A 23485-nucleotide genomic window follows, 5' to 3' on the forward strand; every position below is an offset into this window, starting at 1 on the left:
TTCCTTGATTTTCAGGTACTAGATATTTTTACTTGACATTCTGAATTCAATCCCACCCACAGGTTTATTTTTTATTTTTATTTTTTCAGTACGCGGGTCTCTCACTGTTGTGGCCTCTTCCGTTGCGGAGCACAGGCTCCGGAGGCGCAGGCTCAGTGGCCGTGGCTCACGGGCCCAGCCGCTCCGTGGCATGTGGGATCCTCCTGGACCGGGGCACGAACCTGTGTCCCCTGCATCGGCAGGCGGACTTTCAACCACTGCGCCACCAGGGAAGCCCACCCACAGGGTTTTGATAACACATGTTACTGAAGAACATCTGGTGTAGAGTGTGTACATGAGAGTTGGGGAAAAATACATGAGTAGGGGAAAAAAAGCCGTGCAGCCAGATTGCCTGGTTCTTACTGTGTAAACTGGAGCAAGTTACTCAACATTTCTGTATTGTGGTTTTCCTATTATTAATAATAAATCCTATCTTATAGGGCTGTTGTGAGAATTAGTTAATATGTTTACAGGTTTAAGATGATACCTAATACACTGTAAGCACTCAATAAATGTTAGCTACTATTTTTCATTTATATATTTTTTGATAATTTAGTGCATAGTTTTCTCCACTCCCTGAAACATACCTGAAAAGATGCCGTTGATCTAGTTTGGACCTTTGGATTGAAACTCAACCTATCAAACTGAAAGTCTACAGTAGGTTTAATCATAAATTTCAACTGATTAGCTCAAAAGAGAAACAGGAACAGTTTAAGAACTGCCATATCTCCCTGCATTTGTTTTTCAATATTTATAATTACTAGACAATTGGGGAAGTTTTTATTAAAACATTTAAGCAGTTTATTGGAATATGTAACCAGGTTGTTAACATTGAACAGCCTTTACCTTAAGTAAAGTCTATACTTTATGTATTTTATTTAAGTTTTTAAGTTTTTTTCCCATCATGGAATAAACTAATGTAACAATATAAAGAGATGTTAACTTTGAGATATGATTAGGAAACTTGAAATATATAAGGCTAAATTTCAACAGGGTCTACCAGAAATTCCAGAAGAAAAGAATAGAGAGAATACGGGAGAGGCAACATTGGAAGAAATAAAGACTAAGAATTTACTTGTATTGAAGAATGACTGAGTCTCAAGCAGGGAAAACAAAAATAAATCCACATCATGGTAAAATTGCAGAACATCAGATAAAGAAAACTTAAAAAGGAATAACAGATCAAGAAAAACTTCTCATTAACAGCAACAAATTCTAGAAAACAGTGGGGTAATATCCTCAAAGTGCTGTCAACCCAGAATTGCATACCTTATCAAACTGACAAGGGCAAGGGCAAAATAAAAGCCTTTTCAGGTCAACCTTGGAGAATCTGTCACTCATAGACCCTAACTGAAAGAAAGATTAAATCATATACTTCAGAAATCAATAAATTGAACCTAGAAGGAACAAATATAATCTATCAGGGCAAACAAACTGACAAACTTTTTGGTAGATTTAAATAGTTATAGATTGCTTTCTACATCTTAAAAGGCTAACGTTACAGGAGATTTAAAAACAAGGTGGCACTAAAATACAGTTGGCCCTCTATATCCATGGGTTCACATCTGCAGATATGAAGGGCTGGCTGAATGTACTATATCATTTTATAAAAGGAACTTTGAGTGTCCATGGATTTTGGTGTCTGTGGAGGTCCTGGAACCAATTCCCTGCAGATGCTGAGGGGCAACTGTACTAGAAAACAATGAAAGAAAGAAAGAAAATAATACCATTGAAGGCATCAAAGTAGAGGGTAAAACATGAAATAAGATAGTAGAAATAATAAACACAACAAGTTGAAGTACTTTAAACTCATCTGTTTAAGGAAAGGTATTGTCATATTGGATATCATTGAAGCAAAACAAAATGTAACCCCTGCTGTTTATAAGAAACACAGAACATTGAATGACACAAAACGGTGAAAAGCAAATGATGATAAAACCAATTCCAGGCAAATACTATCCAAAGCAAAAGAAAGCTGAGTTAGCAACATTAATATCAGAAAACCAGAACTTAGGCAAAAAATACTATGAGAATGAGAGTTTTATTACTCAAAGATAGAAGTAATTCAACAAGGAAGAATCAATAATCCTGTGCCTGTATGCATCAAATAACACAGACTCAAAATATATAAAGCAAAATAGGGCAGAATTATACAGATAAGTACACAACTTTACAATCGGGGTGGTTGAGTCTAATGCTTTCCTGTAAGAAACTGATAGGTCAAGCAGCGAAAATCAGTAAGGATTCAGAAATTTGAAAAACATAACTAACAAACTGGACTTAGTGGATTTATAAATTCGAATTGCCACAGAAAATAGAGAGTATATATTATTTTCAGAAGAAAGTCTTAGTGAGTACCAAAGAATGAATCCTATAGATTATGTTCTGTGAATACAATACAATACAATTAGAAGGCAGTGCATAAAATAACCAAGAAAATTCTAATAAATGTATAAAAAATTGTTTTAAATAATTCAAAGAAGACATCAAATGAAAATTACAAAATATTTAAAAATTCAGGGGAAAAACTCTATATCACAACTTGTGACAGTTAAAAATATAGTTAGAATGACATTTATAGCTTTATGTACATATTAAAAAACCAGACAGAGTGAAAATTAGTGATTTAAGGATTCTAACTTTAGAAGTTAAAAAAATAAAGACTAAATTCTAAGGAAGTATTTCTGGCAGTCATAAAAATAAGGACAAATTAATGGAATGGAAATCAAAGGAAAAAGAGCGGAGATCAGCAAAACCAAAAGCTAGTTTTTTGAAAAGATGAATTTAAATAGATACATTTCCAGTGAGATTCATTAAGACAAAAAAAAAAAAAGGCATAATTAAGCAACATATACGAAAATAAAAGGGTCGCGACCCTTTAAGCAAAATACTACTTCTCTGTGAGGCCAAGGGGACACGCCCACCCAGAGCCAGCATCTCCTCCTACGCATGGGTCCTCAGAAGCCCTGCTCCGCCTCCCGGGACTGGGCCTGCCTTTCCCACTCGTCGTCTGGAGGGTCAGCCACGCTGCCTGTGCTTCCCTGACCACGAGGGGTGGCTGTTCACAGTGTGTTGTGAAAAGAGCTTGAGGTATGGGCTGGGGTGTCTGCGTGTGTGAGCGCAGGGCCCCTTGAGTGTGGGACAAGACGGAGATGGAGAGAGAAGGGGCAGCTGCGGGCCTCTCACCTTCTGACGTAGGGCTTCGAGGAACCCACGATTTCTAAATTCAGACTTGGATTTTCAGGTCCTTATGAAGGTATGTTTATCATAGCATTAGAGTTTTGCGTTTACTTTTATGTAAATGGTAGATTGGTCTTCATTGAACGTTGTCCCAGACCCTGCATATGGTTACGTTGCTGGTGAAAATATCGATACAAATTAGTACAACCCTTGTGGGGCAAGATGCTAATAACTGTCAAGAAGACGAATGTGTATTCTTTGGCTCAGAAATTCCATTTCTGGAAATAAATTCTACAGATGAATTTGTACAATGGCAAAATGAAATGTGTAGAATGCAATTTTGAAGCGACAATTGAAAACAATACAAGTGTCATCAATAAGTGGTTAGTTAAATTAGGGCACAATCACAATGGAATATAATGCAGCTGTAAAAGAAGATGTGGAAGTTCTCTTGTAAACTGCTGTGAAAAGATTTTTTGACATCCATTAAGTGCGAGAGCAAGCTACAGAAAAGAGAGGGAGAAAATAAGACTATAAATTCATATTTGCTTATTCTTGTGAAAAGAAAGATTGGAAAAAATGAATAGAAATTATTTGTGTATATTTGGGGATGGGAACAAATGTTATTTTCAACTTTGAATATATTACCTATTAAAATATATTAAAAAAATAAGACAGTGATTTCAAAAAACAGTAACTAATGAGGAAAAACATAAGCAAATACCATGGAAAACCTTATCCTAGCTAGTATAAAACTTTGGTCAAGTGACAATTTTCTTAAAAAATGTAAATGACCAAAATTTACTCCAAAAGGAGGGGAAAATACCTAGATAGAAGAGTAACCATTAAAATAGTCATCAGTATTTTTTTAAAATGCTACATACTGATTATCTTAGACATACAGTAGTATAAAATGTGATGGGAAAGATAATTTCAAAATAGTGTTACTTCTAGGTAGGCGGGTAAAGGAATATTAATAGAAAGGAATTCAAAGGATTTCAGCTCTTTCTAGTTTCATTGCTCATTAAGAAAAAAAAGTCTGAAGCAAATCTGAGAGAAAGTTGCTATCTATTAAAACTGGTGTGGGTAGTTGGGGATGTTTTATTATTTTCCATACCTTGTGTATTTGAAGTATTTTATAATTTAAGAAGATTTGCATATTTCATTGGTCACATAGAGAAGTTTGTCACACAACAGTTACAATTAAATCTCTCTTGCTAGAATGTAAGCACTTTGAGATCAGGATCCATATCTTATTTTTTTTAATACTAATTATTTTTAGACCAGTTTTAGGTTTACAGAAAAATTAAGCAGAAAGTACGGAGAGTTCCCATTTACTCTCTCTCTCATCACTCCTCCCCCTGTATAGTTTCCCTTGTCAGCAATATCTCACACTTGTATGTTGCTTTTGTTACAATGGACAAGCCAATATTGATACATTATTGTTAATTAAAATACATAGTTTATATTATGGTTCACTGTGTTGTACAGTTCTATGGATTTTGACAAATACATAATGATGTATATTCACTGTTACAGGACCATACAGAATAGTTAATTGCCCTAAAAATCCACCACACTTCACCTGTTCATCCCTCCCTTCCCCAACCCCTGATCTTTTTACTCTCTCTATAGTTTTGCTTTTCCAGACTGACATATTGGAATCATACAGTATGTAGCCTTTTCAGACTGGCTCCTTTCACTTAGCTAAATATATTTAAGATTCCTCTATATCTTTGGGGGGCTTCATAGCTCATTTCTTTTTATGGCTGAATAATATCCCCTTGTATAGATATATTGAATATACAGGCTTTTTTTTAATCCATTCACCTATTAAAGGTCATCTTGCTTCCAGTTTTTGGTGATTATATATGCAGCTGCTGTAAACGTACAGGTGCAGCTTTTAGTGTGGGCACAAGGTTTTACTTATTTGGGTGAATGCCTAGGAGCATCCTAGAGTTTGCAATATACATTTACGATTACTTTCTATTAACAATATATGGCCTCATGTGTGATGCCAGTACTTTATAGCAGAGTATTCCCAATTCCTCCTTCTCTTTCCTTATAACATTTTTTTGGTCATTCATTTCATTTATCCATAAGCTATAATCACCTCATATATCATTATTATTATTACTTTGAACAAACTTATCTGTTAGGTCAATTAAGAATAAAAAACTAAAAGATTGTATTTTACCTTCATTTATTCCTTCTCTAATGCTCTTCTCATGTAGATCTAAGTTTCTGACCTATATCATTCCCTTCTTTCTGATTAACTTCCTTTAACATTTCGTGCAAGACAGAAATGGTGACAAACTACTGCTGACAAACTCCCTCAATTTTTCTTTGTCTGAGAATGTCTTTATTTCTCCTTTACTTTTAAAGGATAATTCCTTGGATACAGAATTCTTTGTTGTTTTTCATTCAACACTAAATATTTCACTCTATTCTCTTTTTCTTGCATGATTTCTGAGAATTCCAGTATAATTCTTATACTTGTTTCTCCATAGGTATTTTTTCCCCCTTTTGGCTTCTTTTGAAATGATCTTTTTGTCTTTGATTTTCTGCAGTTTGAATAGAATATGCCTAAGTGTAGGGTTTTTTGTTGTTGTTTGTTTTTAAATATTTATCCTGGTTAGTGTTCTCTGACTCTGAGATTCCTGAATCTGTGATTTGGTGTCTGTCATTTATTCTGGAATATTCTCAGGTACGAAAACTTCAAATGTTTTTTTCTGTTCCTTTTCCCTTTTCCTCTCCTTCCGGTATTCTCATAATGCAGGGGTCCCCAACCCCCAGGCCAAAGACCGGTACCAGTTTGTGGCCTGTTAGGAACCGGGCCACACAGCAGGAGGTGAGTGGCGGGCGAGCGAGCGAAGCTTCATCTGCTGTCCCCCCATGCTCTGCATCGCTTGCATTACCGCCTGAACCGTCACCCCCCACCCCCTGTTCATGGAAAAATTGTCTTCCACGAAACTGGTTCCTGGTGCCAAAAAGGTTGGGGGAACTGCTGCCATAAAGTATATGTTATACCTTTTGTTCCCACAGTTCTTGCATATTCAGTTACATTTTTATTTTTTCCTCTTTACTTTTTAGTTTGGGAAGTTTCTACTGACATTTCTTCAAGTTCACTGATTCTTTTCTTGGCCCTGTCCAGTCTACTGATGGACCCATAAAAGACATTCTTCATTTCTGTTACAGTGCTTTTAGATTCTAGCATTTTTTTAAACATCTTTATTGGAGTATAATTGCTTTACAATGGTGTATTAGTTTCTGCTTTATAACAAAGTGAATCAGCTATACGTATACATATATCCCCATATCTCCTCCCTCTTGCATCTCCCTCCCACCCTCCCTATCCCACCCCTCTATGTGGTCACAAAGCACGGAGCTGATCTCCCTGTGCTATGTGGCTGCTTCCCACTATCTAGCATTTCTTTTGATTCTTGCTTAGAGTTTCCATCTCTCTGCTTGTATTACCCCCTTGTACTTAAAGGCTGTCTACTTTTTTAAAGCTCTTAGCATATTAATCATAATTATCTTAAACTCCTGGTCTGATAATTCTAAAATCTCTGCCATCTATAAATCTGGTTCTGATGGTTGGCTTATCTCTTCAGGCTGTTTTTTGCCTTTCAGCATGCCCTGTAATTTTTAATTGAAAATCAGATATGATGTATTAGGTAAAAGGAATTGAGGAGATGACAGTGGTCTATGATGCAGGAAGCAGACCCTCACACAACACCAAATCCGCTGGAGCCTTCATCTTGGACTTCCCAGCCTCCAGAACTGTCAGGCATGATCCACTGCTACAGGAAGTAGCACCATCTCTGATTACCAATAATAATAAGAAGGAGGAGAACTACAATCCTGCAGCCTGTGGAACAAAAACCACATTCACAGAAAGATAGACAAGATGAAAAGGCAGAGGGCTATGTACCAGATGAAGGAACAAGATAAAACCCCAGAAAAACAACTAAATGAAGTGGAGATAGGCAACCTTCCAGAAAAAGAATTCAGAATAATGATAGCGAAGATGATCCAGGACCTCGGAAAAAGAATGGAGGCAAAGATTGAGAAGATGCAAGAAATGTTTAACAAAGACCTAGAAGAATTAAAGAACAAACAAACAGATGAACAATACAATAACTGAAAGGAAAACTACACTAGAAGGAAACAATAGCAGAATAACTGAGGCAGAAGAACGGATAAGTGACCTGGAAGACAGAATGCTGGAATTCACTGCTGCAGGACAGAATAAAGAAAAAAGAATGAAAAGAAATGAACACAGCCCAAGAGACCTCTGGGACAACATTAAACACAACAACATTCACATTATAGGGGTCCCAGAAGGAGAAGAGAGAGAGAAAGGACCAGAGAAAATATTTGAAGAGATTACAGTCAAAAACTTCCCTAACATGGGAAAGGAAATAGCCACCCAAGTCCAGGAAGCACAGAGAGTCCCATACAGGATAAACCCAAGGAGAAACACGCCGAGACACATAGTAATCAAATTGGCAAAAATTAAAGACAAAGAAAAATTATTGAAAGCAGCAAGGGAAAAATGACAAATAACATACAAGGGAACTCCCATAAGGTTAACAGCTGATTTCTCAGCAGAAACTCTACAAGCCAGAAGGGAGTGGCATGATATACTTAAAGTGATGAAAGGGAAGAACCTACAACCAAGATTACTCTACCCAACAAGGATCTCATTCAGATTTGACGGAGAAATCATAAGCTTTACAGACAAGCAAAAGCTAAGAGAATACAGCACCACCAAACCAGCTCTACAACAAATGCTAAAGGAACTTCTCTAAGTGGGAAATACAAGAGAAGAAAAGACCTACAAAAACAAACCCACAACAATTAAGAAAATGGCAATAGGAACATACATATTGACAATTACCTTAAGCATGTATGGATTAACTACTCCAACCAAAAGACACAGGCTTGCTGAATGGATACAAAAACAAGACCCATATATATGCTGTGTACAAAAGACCCACTTCAGACCTAGGGACACATTCAGACTGAAAGTGAGGGGATGGAAAAATATATTTCATGCAAATGGAAATCAAAAGAAAGCTGGAGTAGCAATACTCATATCAGACAAAATAGACTTTAAAATAAAGAATGTTACAAGAGACAAGGAAGGACACTACATAATGATCAGGGGATCAATCCAAGAAGAAGATATAACAATTATAAATATATATGCACCCAACATAGGAGCACCTCAATACATAAGGCAACTGCTAACAGCTATAAAAGAGGAAATTGACAGTAACAAAATAATAGTAGGGGGGGGACCTTGAAGATGGCGGAAGAGTAAGACGCGGAGATCACCTTCCTCCCCACAGATACACCAGAAATACATCTACACGTGGAACAACTCCTACAGCACACCTACTGAAGGCTGGCAGAAGACCTCAGACCTCCCAAAAGGCAAGAAACTCCCCACGTACCTGGGTAGGGCAAAAGAAAAAAAAGAAAAAACAGACAAAAGAATAGGGACGGCAACTGCACCAGTGGGAGGGAGCTGTGAAGGAGGAAAAGTTTCCACACACTAGGAAGCCCCTTCGCGGGCGGAGACTGCGGGAGGCGGAGGGGGGAGCTCTGGCACCGCGGAGGAGCGCACAGCAACGGGTGCGGAGGGCAAAGCGGGGAGATTCCCGCACAGAGGATCGGTGCTGACCGGCACTCACCAGCCCGAGAGGCTTGTCTGCTCACCCGCCGGGGCGGGCGGGGCTGCGAGCTGAGGCTCTGAGGCTCGGGTTTCGGTTTCGGGCGGAGCGCAGGGAGAGGACTGGGGTTGGTGGCTTGAACATAGCCTGAAGGGGTTAGTGCACCACGGCTAGCCGGGAGGGAGTCCGGGGAAAAGTCTGCACCTGCCGAAGAGGCAAGAGACTTTTTCTTCCCTCTTTGTTTCCTGGTGCGCGAGGACAGGGGTTTAAGAGTGCTGCTTAAAGGAACTCCAGAGACGGGCGTGAGCCGCGGCTAAAAGCGCGAACCCCAGAGACGGGCACGAGACGCGGCTAAAAGCGCGGACCCCAGAGACGGGCGGGAGACGCTAAGGCTGCTGCTGCCGCCACCAAGGGGCCTGTGTGCGAGCACAGGTCACTCTCCACACCCTTCTTCCGCGGAGCTGGTGCAGCTCGCCACTGCCAGGTTCTCGGGATCCAGGGACAACTTCCCCGGGAGAACGCACGGCGGGCCTCAGGCTGGTGCAACGTCACGCCGGCCTCTGCCGCCGCAGGCCCGCCCCGCACGCAGTGCCCCTCCCTCCCCCCCGCCCCGGCCTGAGTGCGCCAGAGCTCCCGAATCAGCGGCTCTTTTAACCCCGCCCTGTCTGAGCAAAAAACAGACGCCCCCCAGCGACCTACACGCAGAGGCAGGGACAAATCCAAAGCTGAGCCCCTGTGAGCTGTGAGAACAAAGAAGAGAAAGGGAAATCTCTCCCAGCAGCCTCAGAAGCAGCGGATTAAAGCTCCACAATCAACTTGATGTACCCTGCATCTGTGGAATACCTGAATAGACAAGGAATGATCCCAAATTGAGGAGCTGGACTTTAGGAGCAAGATCTATGATTTTTTTCCCTTTTCCTCTTTTTGTGAATGTGTATGCTTCTGTGTGAGATCTTGTCTGTATAGTCTTGCTTCCACCATTTGTCCTAGGGTTCTATCCGTCCATGGTTTTAAAAAAATTTTTTTTTCTTAATAATTAATTTTAATAACTTTATTATACTTTTCTTTCTTTCTTTCTTTCTTTCTTTCTTTCTTTCTTTCTTTCTTTCTTTCTTTCCTTCCATCCCTCCTTTAGACAACGAATCATCCCAAATTGAGGAGGTGGTCTCTGAGAGCAAGATTTATGATTTTTCCCCCTTTACCTCTTTTTGTGAGGGTGTATGTGTATGCTTCTGTGTAAGCTTTTGTCTGTATAGCTTTGCTTCCAACATTTGTCCTAAGGTTCTATCCGTCCCTTTTTTTTTTTCTAAATAAGTATTTTTTAATTCAATAACTTTATTATACTTTATTTTATTTTTACTGTATCTTCTTTCTTTCTGTCTTCTTTCCTTCTTTCCCTCCTTCCTTCCTTCCTCCCTCCCTCCTTTCTTTCCTTCTCGCCTTCTTTCCTTCTTTGCTTCTTTCTTTCTTTCTTTTTTCTTCCTTCCTTCCTTCCTTCCCTCCTTTCCTTCTTTCTTTCCTCATACTTCTACTAATTCTCTCTACTTTTTCTCCCTTTTATTCTGAGCCGTGTGGATGAAACCCTCTTGGTGCTCCAGCCAGGAGTCAGGGCTCTGCCTCTGAGGTAGGAGAGCCAACTTCAGAACACTGGTCAACAAGAGACCTCCCAGCTCCACATAATATCAAATGGCGAAAATCTCCCAGAGACCTCCATCTTAACACCAGCACCCAGCTTCACTCAACGACCAGCAAGCTACAGTGCTGGACAACATATGCCAAACAACTAGCAAAACAGGAACACAACCCCACCTATTAGCAGAGAGGCTGCCTAAAATCATAATAAGGCCACAGACACCCCAAAACACACCACCAGACGTGAACCTGCCCACTAGAGAGACAAGATCCAGCCTTATCCACCACAACACAGGCACTAGTCCCCTCCACCAGGAGGCCTACACAACCCACTGAACCAACCTTAGCCACTGGAGACAGACATCAAAAACAGCGGGAACTACGAACTGCAGCCTGCAAAAAGGAGACCCCAAACACAGTAAGATAAGCAAAATGAGAAGACAGAAAAACACACAGCAGATAAAGGAGCAAGATAAAAATGCACCAGACCTAACAAATGAAGACGAAATAGGCAGTCTACCTGAAAAAGAATTCAGAATAATGATAGTAAGGATGATCCGAAATCTTGGAAATAGAATGGACAAAATGCAAGAAACAGTTAACAAGGACCTAGAAGAACTAAAGATGAAACAAGCAACGATGAACAACACAATAAATGAAATTAAAAGTACTCTAGATGGGATCAATAGCAGAATAACTGAGGCAGAAGAACGGATAAGTGACGTGGAAGATAAAATAGTGGAAATAACTACTGCAGAGCAGAATAAAGAAAAAATAATGAAAAGAACTGAGGACAGTCTCAGAGACCTCTGGGAGAACATTAAACACACCAACATTCGAATTATAGGGGTTCCAGAAGAAGAAGAGAAAAAGAAAGGGACTGAGAAAATATTTGAAGAGATTATAGTTGAAAACTTCCCTAATATTGGAAAAGAAATAGTTAATGAAGTCCAGGAAGCACAGAGAGTCCCATACAGGATAAATCCAAGGAGAAATACGCCAAGACACATATAAATCAAACTGTCAAAAATTAAATACAAAGAAAGCATATTAAAAGCAGCAAGGGAAAAACAACAAATAACACACAAGGGAATCCCCATAAGTTTAACAGCTGATCTCTCAGCAGAAACCCTACAAGCCAGAAGGGACTGGCAGGACATACTGAAAGTGATGAAGGAGAAAAACCTTCAGCCAAGACTACTCTACCCAGCAAGGATCTCATTCAGATTTGATGGAGAAATTAAAACCTTTACAGACAAGCAAAAGCTGAGAGAGTTCAGCACCACCAAACCAGCTTTATGACAAATGCTAAAGGAACTTCTCTAGACAAGAAACACAAGAGAAGGAAAAGACCTATAATAACGAACCCAAAACAATTTAGAAAATGGGAATAGGAACATACATATCGATAATTACCTTAAATGAAAATGGACTAAATGCTCCCTCCAAAAGACACAGATTGGCTGAATGGATACAAGAACAAGACCCTTATATATGCTATCTACAAGAGACCCACTTCAGACCTAGAGACACATACAGACTGAAAGTAAGGGGATGGAAAAAGATATTCCATGCATATGGAAACCAAAAGAAAGCTGGAGTAACAATTCTCATATCAGACAAAATAGACTTTAAAATAAGGACTATTAAAAGAGACAAAGAAGGACACTACATAATGATCAAGGGATCGATCCAAGAAGAAGATATAACAATTGTAAATATTTATGCACCCAACATAGGAGCACCTCAATACATAAGGCAAATACTAACAGCCATAAAAGGGGAAATCGACAGTAACACATTCATAGTAGGGGACTTTAACACCCCACTTTCACCCATGGACAGATCATCCAAAATGAAAATAAATAAGGAAACACAAGCTTTAAATGATACATTAAACAAGATGGACTTAATTGATATTTATAGGACACTCCATCCAAAAACAACAGAATACACATTTTTCTCAAGTGCTCATGGAACATTCTCCAGGATAAATCATATCTTGGGTCACAAATCAAGCCTTGGTAAATTTAAGAAAATTGAAATTGTATCAAGTATCTTTTCCGACCACAACGCTATGAGACTAGATATAAATTACAGGAAAAGATCTGTAAAAAATGCAAACACATGGAGGCTAAACAATACACTACTTAATAGCGAAGTGATCACTGAAGAAATCAAAGAGGAAATAAAAAAATACCTAGAAACAAATGACAATGGAGACACAATGACCCAAAACCTATGGGATGCAGCAAAAGCAGTTTTAAGGGGGAAGTTTATAACAATACAAGCCCACCTTAAGAAGCAGGAAACATCTCGAATAAACAACCTAACCTTGCACCTAAAGCAATTAGAGAAAGAAGAACAAAAAAACCCAAAGCTAGCAGAAGGAAAGAAATCATAAAAATCAGATCAGAAATAAATGAAAAAGAAATGAAGGAAACAATAGCAAAGATCAATAAAACTAAAAGCTGGTTCTTTGAGAAGATAAACGAAATAGATAAACCACTAGCCAGACTCATCAAGAAAAAAAGGGAGAAGACTCAAATCGATAGAATAAGAAATGAAAAAGGAGAAGTAACAACTGACACTGCAGAAATACAAAAGATCATGAGAGACTACTACAAGCAACTCTATGCCAATAAAATGGACAATCTGGAAGAAATGGACACATTCTTAGAAATGCACCACCTGCCAAGACTGAATCAGGAAGAAATAGAGAATATGAACAGACCAATCACAAGCACTGAAATTGAAACTGTGATTAAAAATCTTCCAACAAACAAAAGCCCAGGACCAGATGGCTTCACAGGCAAATTCTATCGAACATTTAGAGAAGAGCTAACACCTATCCTTCTCAAACTCTTCCAAAATATAGCAGAGGGAGGAACACTCCCAAATTCTTTCTACGAGGCCACCATCACCTTGATACCAAAACCCGACAAGGATGTCACAAGGAAAGAAAACTACAGGCCAATATCACTGATGAACATAGATGCAAAAATCCTTAACAAAATACTAGCAAACAGAATCCAACAGCACATTAAAAGGATCATACACCATGATCAAGTGGGGTTTATTCCAGGTATGCAAGGATTCTTCAATATACGCAAATCTATCAATGTGATACACCATATTAACAAATTGAAGGAGAAAAACCATATGATCATCTCAATAGATGCAGAGAAAGCTTTTGACAAAATTCAACACCCATTTATGATAAAAACCCTGAAGAAAATAGGCATAGAGGGAACTTCCCTCAACATAATAAAGGCCATATATGAGAAGCCCACAGCAAACATCATCCTCAATGGTGAAAAACTGAAAGCATTTCCACTAAGATCAGGAACAAGACAAGGTTGCCCACTCTCACCACTCTTATTCAACATAGTTTTGGAAGTTTTAGCCACAGCAATCAGAGAAGAAAAGGAAATAAAAGGAATCCAAATCGGAAAAGAAGGAGTAAAGCTGTCACTGTTTGCAGATGACAGGATACTATACATAGAGTATCCTAAAGATGCTACCAGAAAACTACTAGAGCTAATCAATGAATTTGGTAAAGTAGCAGGATACAAAATTAATGCACAGAAATATCTGGCATTCCTATACACCAATGATGAAAAATCTGAAAGTGAAATCAAGAAAACACTCCCATTTACCATTGCAACAAAAAGAATAAAATATCTAGGAATAAACCTACCTAAGGAGACAAAAGACCTGTATACAGAAAATTATAAGACACTGATGAAAGAAATTAAAGATGATACAAATTTATGGAGAGATATACCATGTTCTTGGATTGGAAGAATCAACAATGTGAAAATGACTCTACTACCCAAAGCAATCTACAGATTCAATGCAATCCCTATCAAACTACCACTGGCATTTTTCACAGAACTAGAATAAAAAATTTCACAATTTGTATGGAAACACAAAAGACCCCGAATAGCCAAAGCAATCTTGAGAACGAAAAAAGGAGCTGGGGGAATCAGGCTCCCTGACTTCAGACTATACTACAAAGCTACAGTAATCAAGACAGTATGGTACTGGCACAAAAACAGAAAGATAGATCAATGGAACAGGATAGAAAGCCCAGAGATAAACCCACGCACATATGGACACCTTATCTTTGATAAAGATGGCAGGAATGTACAGTGGAGAAAGGACAGCCTCTTCAATAAGTGGTGCTGGGAAAACTGGACAGGTACATGCAAAAGTATGAGATTAGATCACTCCCTAACACCATACACAAAAATAAGCTCAAAATGGATTAAATACCTAAATGTAAGGCCAGAAACTATCAAACACTTAGCGGAAAACATAGGCAGAACACTCTATGACATAAATCACAGCAAGATCCTTTCTGACCCACCTCCTAGAGTAATGGAAATAAAAACAAAAATAAACAAATGGAACCTAATGAAACTTCAAAGCTTTTGCACAGCAAAGGAAACCATAAACAAGACCAAAAGATAACCCTCAGAATGGGAGAAAATATTTGCAAATGAAGCAACTGACAAAGGATTAATCTCCAAAATTTACAAGCAGCTCATGCAGCTCAATAACAAGAAAACAAACAACCCAATCCAAAAATGGGCGGAAGACCTAAATAGACATTTCTCCAAAGAAGATATGCAGACTGCCAACAAACACATGAAAGAATGCTCAACATCATTAATCATTAGAGAAATGCAAATCAAAACTACAATGAGATATCATCTCACACCAGTCAGAATGGCCATCATCAAAAAATCTAGAAACAATAAATGTTGGAGAGGGTGTGGAGAAAAGGGAACACTCTTGCACTGCTGGTGGCAATGTGAATTGGTTTAGCCACTATGGAGAACAGTATGGAGGTTCCCTAAAAAACTACAAATAGAACTACCATATGACCCAGCAATCCCACTACTGGGCATATACCCTGAGAAAACCGAAATTCAAAAAGAGTCATGTACCAAAATGTTCATTGCAGCTCTATTTACAATAGCCCGGAGATGGAAAGAACCTAAGTGCCCATCATCGGATGAATGTATAAAGAAGATGTGGCACATATATACAATGGAATATTACTCAGCCATAAAAAGTAACGAAATTGAGCTATTTTTAATGAGGTGGATAGACCTAGAGTCTGTCATACAGAGTGAAGTAAGTCAGAAAGAAAAAGACAAATGCCGTATGCTATGCTAACACATATATATGGAATTTAAGAAAAAAAATGTTATGAAGAACCTAGGGGTAAGATAGGAATAAAGACGCAGACCTACTGGAGAACGGACTTGAGGATATGGGGAGGGGGAAGGGTGAGTTGTGACAGGGCGAGAGAGAGTCATGGACATATACACACTACCAAACGTAAGGTAGATAGCTAGTGGAAGCAGCCTCATGGCACAGGGATATTGGCTCGGTGCTTTGTGACAGCCTGGAGGGGTGGGATAGGGAGGGTGGGAGGGAGGGAGACACAAGAGGGAAGACATACGGGAATATATATGTATAACTGATTCACTTTGTTGTAAAGCAGAAACTAACACACCATTGTAAAGCAATTATACCCCAATAAAGATGTTAAAAAAAATAATCGTGGGGGACTTTAACACCTCACTTACACCAATGGACAGATCATCCAAAATGAGTATAAATACGGAAACAGAAGCTTTAAATGACACAATCGACCAGATAGATTTAATTGATATTTATAGAACATTCCATCCAAACACAGCAGATTACACTTTCTTCTCAAGTGTGCACAGAGCATTCTCCAGGATAGATCACATCTAGGGTCTCAAATCAATCCTCATTAAATTTACGAAAATTGAAGTTATATCAAGCATCTTTTCTGATAATGCTATGAGATTAGAAATCAATTACAGGGAAAAAACACAAACTCATGGAGGCTAAAAATACGTTACTAAATAATCAAGAGATCACTGAAGAAATCAAAGAGGAAATCAAAAATACCTAGAGACAAATAACAATGAAAACACGACGATCCAAAACCTATGGTATGCAGCAAAAGCAGTTCTAAGAGGGAAGTTTATAGCTATACAAGCCTACCTCAAGAAACAAGAACAATCTCAAATAAACAATCAAAGCTTACACCTGAAGGAACTAGAGAAAGAACAAACAAAACCCAAAGTTAGCAGAAGGAAAGAAATCATAAAGATCAGAGCAGAAATAAATGAAATAGAAACAAAGAAAACAATAGCAAAGATCAATGACCCTAAAAGCTGGTTCTTGGAGAATATAAACAAAACTGATAAACCATTAGCCAGACTCATCAAGAAAAAGAGGGAGAGGACTCAAATCAATAAAATTAGAAATGAAAAAGTACAAATTACAACAGGCACCACAGAAATACGAAGCATCCTAAGAGACTACTACAAGCAACTCTACGCCAATAAAATGGACAACCTGGAAGAAATGGACAAATTCTTAGAAAGGTTTCTCCAAAGAAGACATACAGATGGCCAAGAAGCACATGAAAAGCTGCTCCATATCACTAATTATTAGAGAAATGCAAATCAAAACTACAGTGAGGTATCAACTCACACCAGTTAGAATGGGCATCATCAGAAAATCTACAAACAACAAATGCTGGAGAGGGTGTGGAGAAAAGCGTACCCTCTTGCACTTGCATTGGTGGGAATGTAAATTGATACAGCCACTATGGAGAACAGTATGGAGGTTCCTTAAAAGACGAAAAATACAATTACCATATGATCCAGCAATCCCACTACTGGGCATATACTCAGAGAAAACCGTAATTTGAAAAGACACATGTACCCCAATGTTCATTGCAGCCCTATTTACAATAGCCAGGTCATGGAAACACCCTAAATGCCCATCAACAGACGAATGGATAAAGAAGATGTAGTACATATATACAATGGAACATTACTCAGCCATAAAAAGGAATGAAATTGGGACATTTGTAGAGACGTGGATGGATCTAGAGACTGTCATACAGAGTGAAGTAAGTCAGAAAGAGAAAAACAAATATCATATATTAACAAATATATGTGGAACCTAGAAAAATGGTACAGATGAACCGGTTTGCAGATCAGAAATTGAGACACTGATGTAGAGAACAAACGTATGGACAGCAAGCGGGGAAAGCAGCAGGGTGGTGGGGGTGGGGGTGGGATGCATTGGGTGATTGGGATTGACATGTATACACTGATGTGTATAAAATTGATGACTAATAAGAACCTGCTGTATAAAAAAGAAAATAAAATTAAAGAAATTTTAAAAAAAGAAAAAAAAGGAATTGAGGTGCAGGCCTTTAGTGTGAGGTTTTATTTGTGTCTGGCTAGGAGTTAGGCCATGTTCATTTTTTATGGTAGCTGTAGCTGTTCCTTGCCAGTCAATCTCCCCACCTCTACTCCCCACCCTTTGGGCAAACACTGTTCTGATTTTATCATCATAGGTTAGTTTTGCTATCCTTGAACTTCATGAAAAGAACCATATAGGATTTACTCTTTTATGTCTGAATACTTTTGTTAACATAATGTTTTTGAGATTCATCTATGTTGTACGTATTGCTTTTTATTACTAAACGATCAATATTCTATTGTATGAATATAACATAATTTGTTTATTCAGTCTCTTGTCGATTGACTATTTGGGTGGTTTCTTCTTCTTTTTCTTTTTTTTCTTTTGGCTACCATGAATAAAACTTCTGAGATTGCGTTCCCTGGAAAACAGATTCTGAATTGAAGATTTTTCTGCATAAAAGTTTCAACAGGTGTTCTTGGGATCAGCTCTCCTAGGGGAGTAACAGAGGCAGGATTGGGTGGAAGGAGAAATTGAACTGCAACACAGCTGAAGCTGGGATGCCCCTCAAGAGTTGCCCTCTGTATTAGTTATCTATTGCTGCAGAAGAAATCACCCCAAAATTTAATGGCTTAAAACAACCATGATCATTTATTATCTTTCTGAGTTCAGAATTTGGAAGCAGCATGCCTGGGTAGTTCTGGATTAGGATCTCTCATAAAGTTGCCCGCAGATGGTGGGTGGAGCTGGGGTCATCTTAAATGCTTCTTCACCCATATGTGGTGCCTGGGCTGGGAAGACTCAAAAAGCTGAAACAGCTGAAGCTCCTCAGCCTTCTCTATCTCTGTGTAGTTTCTCCCCTTGGTATCTCCAGCATGGAGGCTTCAGAGTAGCCAGGTTTCTTAAATGTCTCCTGTAGGCTCAAGTCTTCTAAAGCATCTGTCCTGAGTGAGAGAGAGCTAGGTGGAAGCCAAATCACCTTTTATGATCCAGCCTGGAAGTCACACAACACATTTCTTTCACACTATTAGTCAAGATAGATACAAAAATCCACATGATTCACGGAAAGAACATAAACCTACCTCTCAGTGGAGAAGTATCATCATTATAGGAAGAGTGAGTGAGATGGAATACATAGTACAGCTATCTTTGGAAAATATATTCTTTGAGGTATTGAGGCTGTGGGTTGAGCCTTTATTCCCTGGTATTGACTAGTCATAGTGTGTGTCATGAGGCTCTTGGGTAAGCTGACTCTCTTCAGTTGAGGGCAATTTCTAGAAAAGGATTCAGCTGTTTTCTCAGTTGCCAACATCCCCCAAGGCTGGAGGAATGAGTGCTTCAGTCCTAAAGAGGAGGATCCAGGTGGCATACGATAACATCCACTGCAGGTAATAGAAACATTCAAGTATCTTTGTGGACATATATTTCCACTTATTTTGCATATCTCTCTAGATGTGGAATTTCTGTCATAGGTAGGTGTATCTTTAGCCTTATGATACTACCAAACATCTTTCCAAAATGGTTGTACCATTTGAAATTCTCAGCAGCAATTTGCTAGAGTTCCAGTTGTTTCACATCCTTAACAACAATTGGCATCATCTGTTTTTTAATTTTAGCTGTTCTAGTTGGGTGTGAAATGATATTTCATTGTGGTTTTAACTTGCGTTTCTCTGATGACTAATATGCTGATCATTTTCGTGTGCTTAGTGCCCTTCCATATAACTTTTTTTATGGACTGTGTATTCACATCTTTTGTCCATTTTAAAAAGTGGGTTGTTTGTATCTTATTAGTAATGTGCACTCTTTACAATTTACAAATTACAATCCTAATTTAAAGTTATAGAAACACTTCCTTTGTCAGAAAAGTACTGCAAATATTTTCTCCCGGTCTGTGGCTTCCATTTTTATTTTCTTAACGGTGTCTTTTGCTGAGCAGTTTTTAGTTTTAAGTACAATTTATCAATTTTTTTCTTTTATGTTTCGTGCTTTTTGTGTCCTCTTTAAAAAAAATTTTGTCTTTCCCAAAATTGCAAAGATATTCTCCTGTTTTCTCAGAGAAGCTTTGTAGTTTTAACTATTGCTTTTGGGTCTCTGGTCCATCTCAAATTGAGTTTTGAGTCCATTTGTTGAAACATTTTTCCTTTTCCAACTGAATTGCCTTGTAATCTTTTTAAAGAATCAACTGACTATATATGTTTTATCTATTTCTAAGCTCTTTATTTCATTGGTATATCTGGCTGTCTTTATGATGATCTCATAATGTTTTGATTGCTATGGCTGTATAGTAAGTCATAAAATTAGTAATGTCAGTCACCCAACTCTCTTTTTCTTTTACTTTTAAAAAAATTTTTATTGAAGTATAGTTGATTTACAATGTTGTATTAGTTTCAGGTGTACAGCAAAGTGAATCAGTTATACATATACATATATCCACTCCTTTTTAAGATTCTTTTCCCATATAGGCCATTACAGAGTATTGAGTAGAGTTCCCTGTTTATTTTGGCTTTTCCAGGTCTCTTACATTTCAATAACACTTTAAGATCAGTTTGTCAATTTCTACAAAAAAGTTCTTTTGTTTTTGGATTTTGGCCTTATCAATTTGGGGAAAATATACACCTTAACAACTTTGAGTCTTTCATACATACATGGTATATATTTCCACTTGTTTAGATCTTTTAAAATTTCTTTCACTAATGAGATCTTACACACATTTTGTTAAATTTATTTCCCAAAATTTTATAATTTTTAAGCTAATTTAAATGGAAATTATTTAATAATTTTATTTCCCAATTATTTGATGCTAGCATATGGAAATAAATATAATTCTGTTTATTTTGTATCATGAAACCTTGCTAAATTTACTATTACTTCTAGCAGCTTTTTTTGAGACACCTTAGGATTTTCTATGTATTTGATGATGTCATCTGCAACAGAAGATAGTTTTATTTCTCCCTTTCTTTATGCTTTTTGTTTCTTTTTCTTACCTATAGCACTGGTCAGCATTTTCAGCACAATCTTGAGTAAAAGTGGTTACAGCAGTTATGTTAAACTCTTTTCTGTCAGTCTTAGGGGGGAAAGCATTCAATATTACACTATTAAGTATGATGTTAGTGGTAGGGTCTTCATAGATGATTTTTATCAGTTTGAAGAAGTTCCCTTTTATTTCTTATTTGCTGAGAGTTTAAAAAATATGTTGGATGCTTTTTCCCCTTTATTGAAGTGATTTTTGAATTTATGATTATTGAAATGATCATATGGTCTTCCCCCTTTAATTTGGCATATGGTGAATTAAATACTTAATTTTCTATTGTTAAACCAACTTTGCACTCCTGGTATAAATCTCACTTTGTCATGATGGATTGTCAGTTTTATATATTGCTGGATTTGATTTGCTACTATTTCAAAAAGATTTTTGCACCTGTGTAAATGAGGTTTATTGGTCTGTAATTTTCTTTTCTTATAGTTTTTGTCAGATTTTGGTATGAGCGCTATCCTGGCATTATAAAATCATTTGGGAAGTTTCTCCCTTTCTCTGTTTTCTAAAAGAGTTTATACAAGATTGCTATTATTTATTCCCTAATTCATCAGTAAAACTGTCTGGGCTGGTAGTTGGTTGCTTTCAGTATTTTCTCCTTATTTTTGAGTTTTAGCAGTTCAACCATGATGTGTCTTAAGTGTGGTTTTCCCTGCATTTATTTTGCTTGAGCTTTACTGCGCTTCTTGTACCAAGTTTGAGAATTTTTGACCATTATTCCTCCAGATATTTTATCTGCCCTATTCCTTCTCTTCTCCCTTTCTGGGACTCCATTTGCTTATAGGTTAGACTCTTTGATATTGTCCCACATGTCCCAGAACCTCTGTTTTATTTTTTTAAGTCTTTTTTTTCCTTCAAATTTTAGGGGAATTTACACCCAGACTTTGAGTCTCCCTTCTATATGGCTCCCTCCTTTCCGGGATATCTCCCTTCAATTTCCAGTTGTGTGGTAGCCCCAGCCTGTCTCCTTTCATACCTCGACCCATTAAGACTGTGGCTTTAGGCTGGTGTTTCAGCCACTCCTGCTATACAGACTGGGTAGTGCTCTTAGTGGAGAGACTGTATAAAGTTGGAATAGCCTTCAGTTTCTCTCTGCTTTTTGTTGCTGTCCAATGTCCTCAAGTAGTTAGTTTTAAATTTTTGTCCAGTGTTTAAAATTGTCATCTGGGGGAGGGTTAATATGGTACAATCTACTCCATCATTATTGGAACTGGAACTCTGCTTCCTGTATTCATAAGGTTAGTTAATTTGTTCACCATCCACCCTGTCTTTCAATTTAGAGTCCCCAGTGTCCCCAATGTCCCCAACTCAAAATAACCAGTCACTAGATCCAAACAATCGAGTCTCAGTTATGCTCCTGAGTTGATTGACACCTGACTTCCTTAGAGCCACTGTTTTAGATCAGGTTCTCATTTAGCTAGCTGGTCTTCTTTGCCTCCCAGCCTCAGTCACTTCCCGTATTGCTTGAGATATCTTCCTAAAAAATATTCCTTACTATGTTACTTCCTTGTTTTAAGACCCCTCTAGGCTGCTGCAGGGTTAAATCTTTTCAGCTTGTTCTATAAAGCTGCTCACAATGCAGCTTATGTCCTGCTGTTGATCCACGTAGAACCAACGCTCCTGATATGTTAAGCTTTTCTCTGTTCTTGGACACATCAGAACTTTCCATGTTTTTGAATTTTTGCTGTTCGTATCCTGCCTACATTTTATCTGACTTCTTTATTTTTTTTAATTTTATTTTTATTTATTTTTTCACACACACACACTGTATTTTATTTTTACAAGAGATAAATAAACTGACACCAAGCATTGTAAATGGATGACCACAACAAAAGCAACAATGATTGCAATTACCAAACATGAAACACACTCATACTATGTCATAATATTGACATTCAGTCCAGTAATCCTCCACTGTAACAGCTTCTTTACTTTGCAGTGAAAATTGATTTGTATATTTTTTGCCTCTGAGTCCTTGTGGGATTTTTTTTTATTCAAACAGAAAGTCACAAAAATTATAATCATCCTCATTATCTGACTTCTTTAGATTTAGTCTTAAAATCTGATGCTAACACCACCTCTTCTGAAAAGTCTTCTCTGGATGGGTTACCTCTGTCCTCAACATCTCTCTTCTATATTCTTATAGCACTTATAGATCTGCATATTGACATGGTTCATCTATATCTATCTATCTAGTCTATATACATCATCTATATAATCTGTTTCCTTCAGTAGATTCTAATCTCCTTGGTCAAGGTGTCGTATCTTTCAAATATGGTTTTTTCATATCCATAACATCTAGTAAGCATTGTATACCCTGTGTAGATTCTCAGTGTATATATTTTTTGATGATCTTACAAAGAATATTTTTCAGCAGTGATATTCAAAATAATGGTTTTACATATAGAAATTAAAGGCCACAGACCCCAAAAGAGAAACTACTCAGCCAGTTCATATACTATTCTGTTATTTATTGTTTCTTTAGGAACATTTACCCCACATCTAGCACCCCTATAGAGTTCTGCAAGAATGGTGGAACCTGGGAAAATGGCAGATGCATTTGTCCAGAAGAGTGGAAAGGACGGAGATGTACGATCAGTAAGGAACCTGTAATCGAACATACTAGTTATTGTAATGGTAGTAACTTAAC

General features: G+C 37.8%; 1 protein-coding gene across 1 annotated transcript in view; it reads left to right on the forward strand.

Annotated features, from left to right (window-relative positions):
• The window catches only part of ADGRG7 (adhesion G protein-coupled receptor G7), an 88983-nt gene that overhangs the window by 3800 nt on the left and 61698 nt on the right, over nucleotides 1-23485 (forward strand). The window contains 1 exon segment of the mRNA XM_060010127.1: nucleotides 23321-23433. Within this exon segment, the coding sequence (XP_059866110.1) occupies nucleotides 23321-23433 (113 nt within the window).

This window comes from Delphinus delphis, chromosome 4 (genome assembly GCF_949987515.2).
Source record: "Delphinus delphis chromosome 4, mDelDel1.2, whole genome shotgun sequence".
Classification (NCBI taxonomy): domain Eukaryota; kingdom Metazoa; phylum Chordata; class Mammalia; order Artiodactyla; family Delphinidae; genus Delphinus; species Delphinus delphis.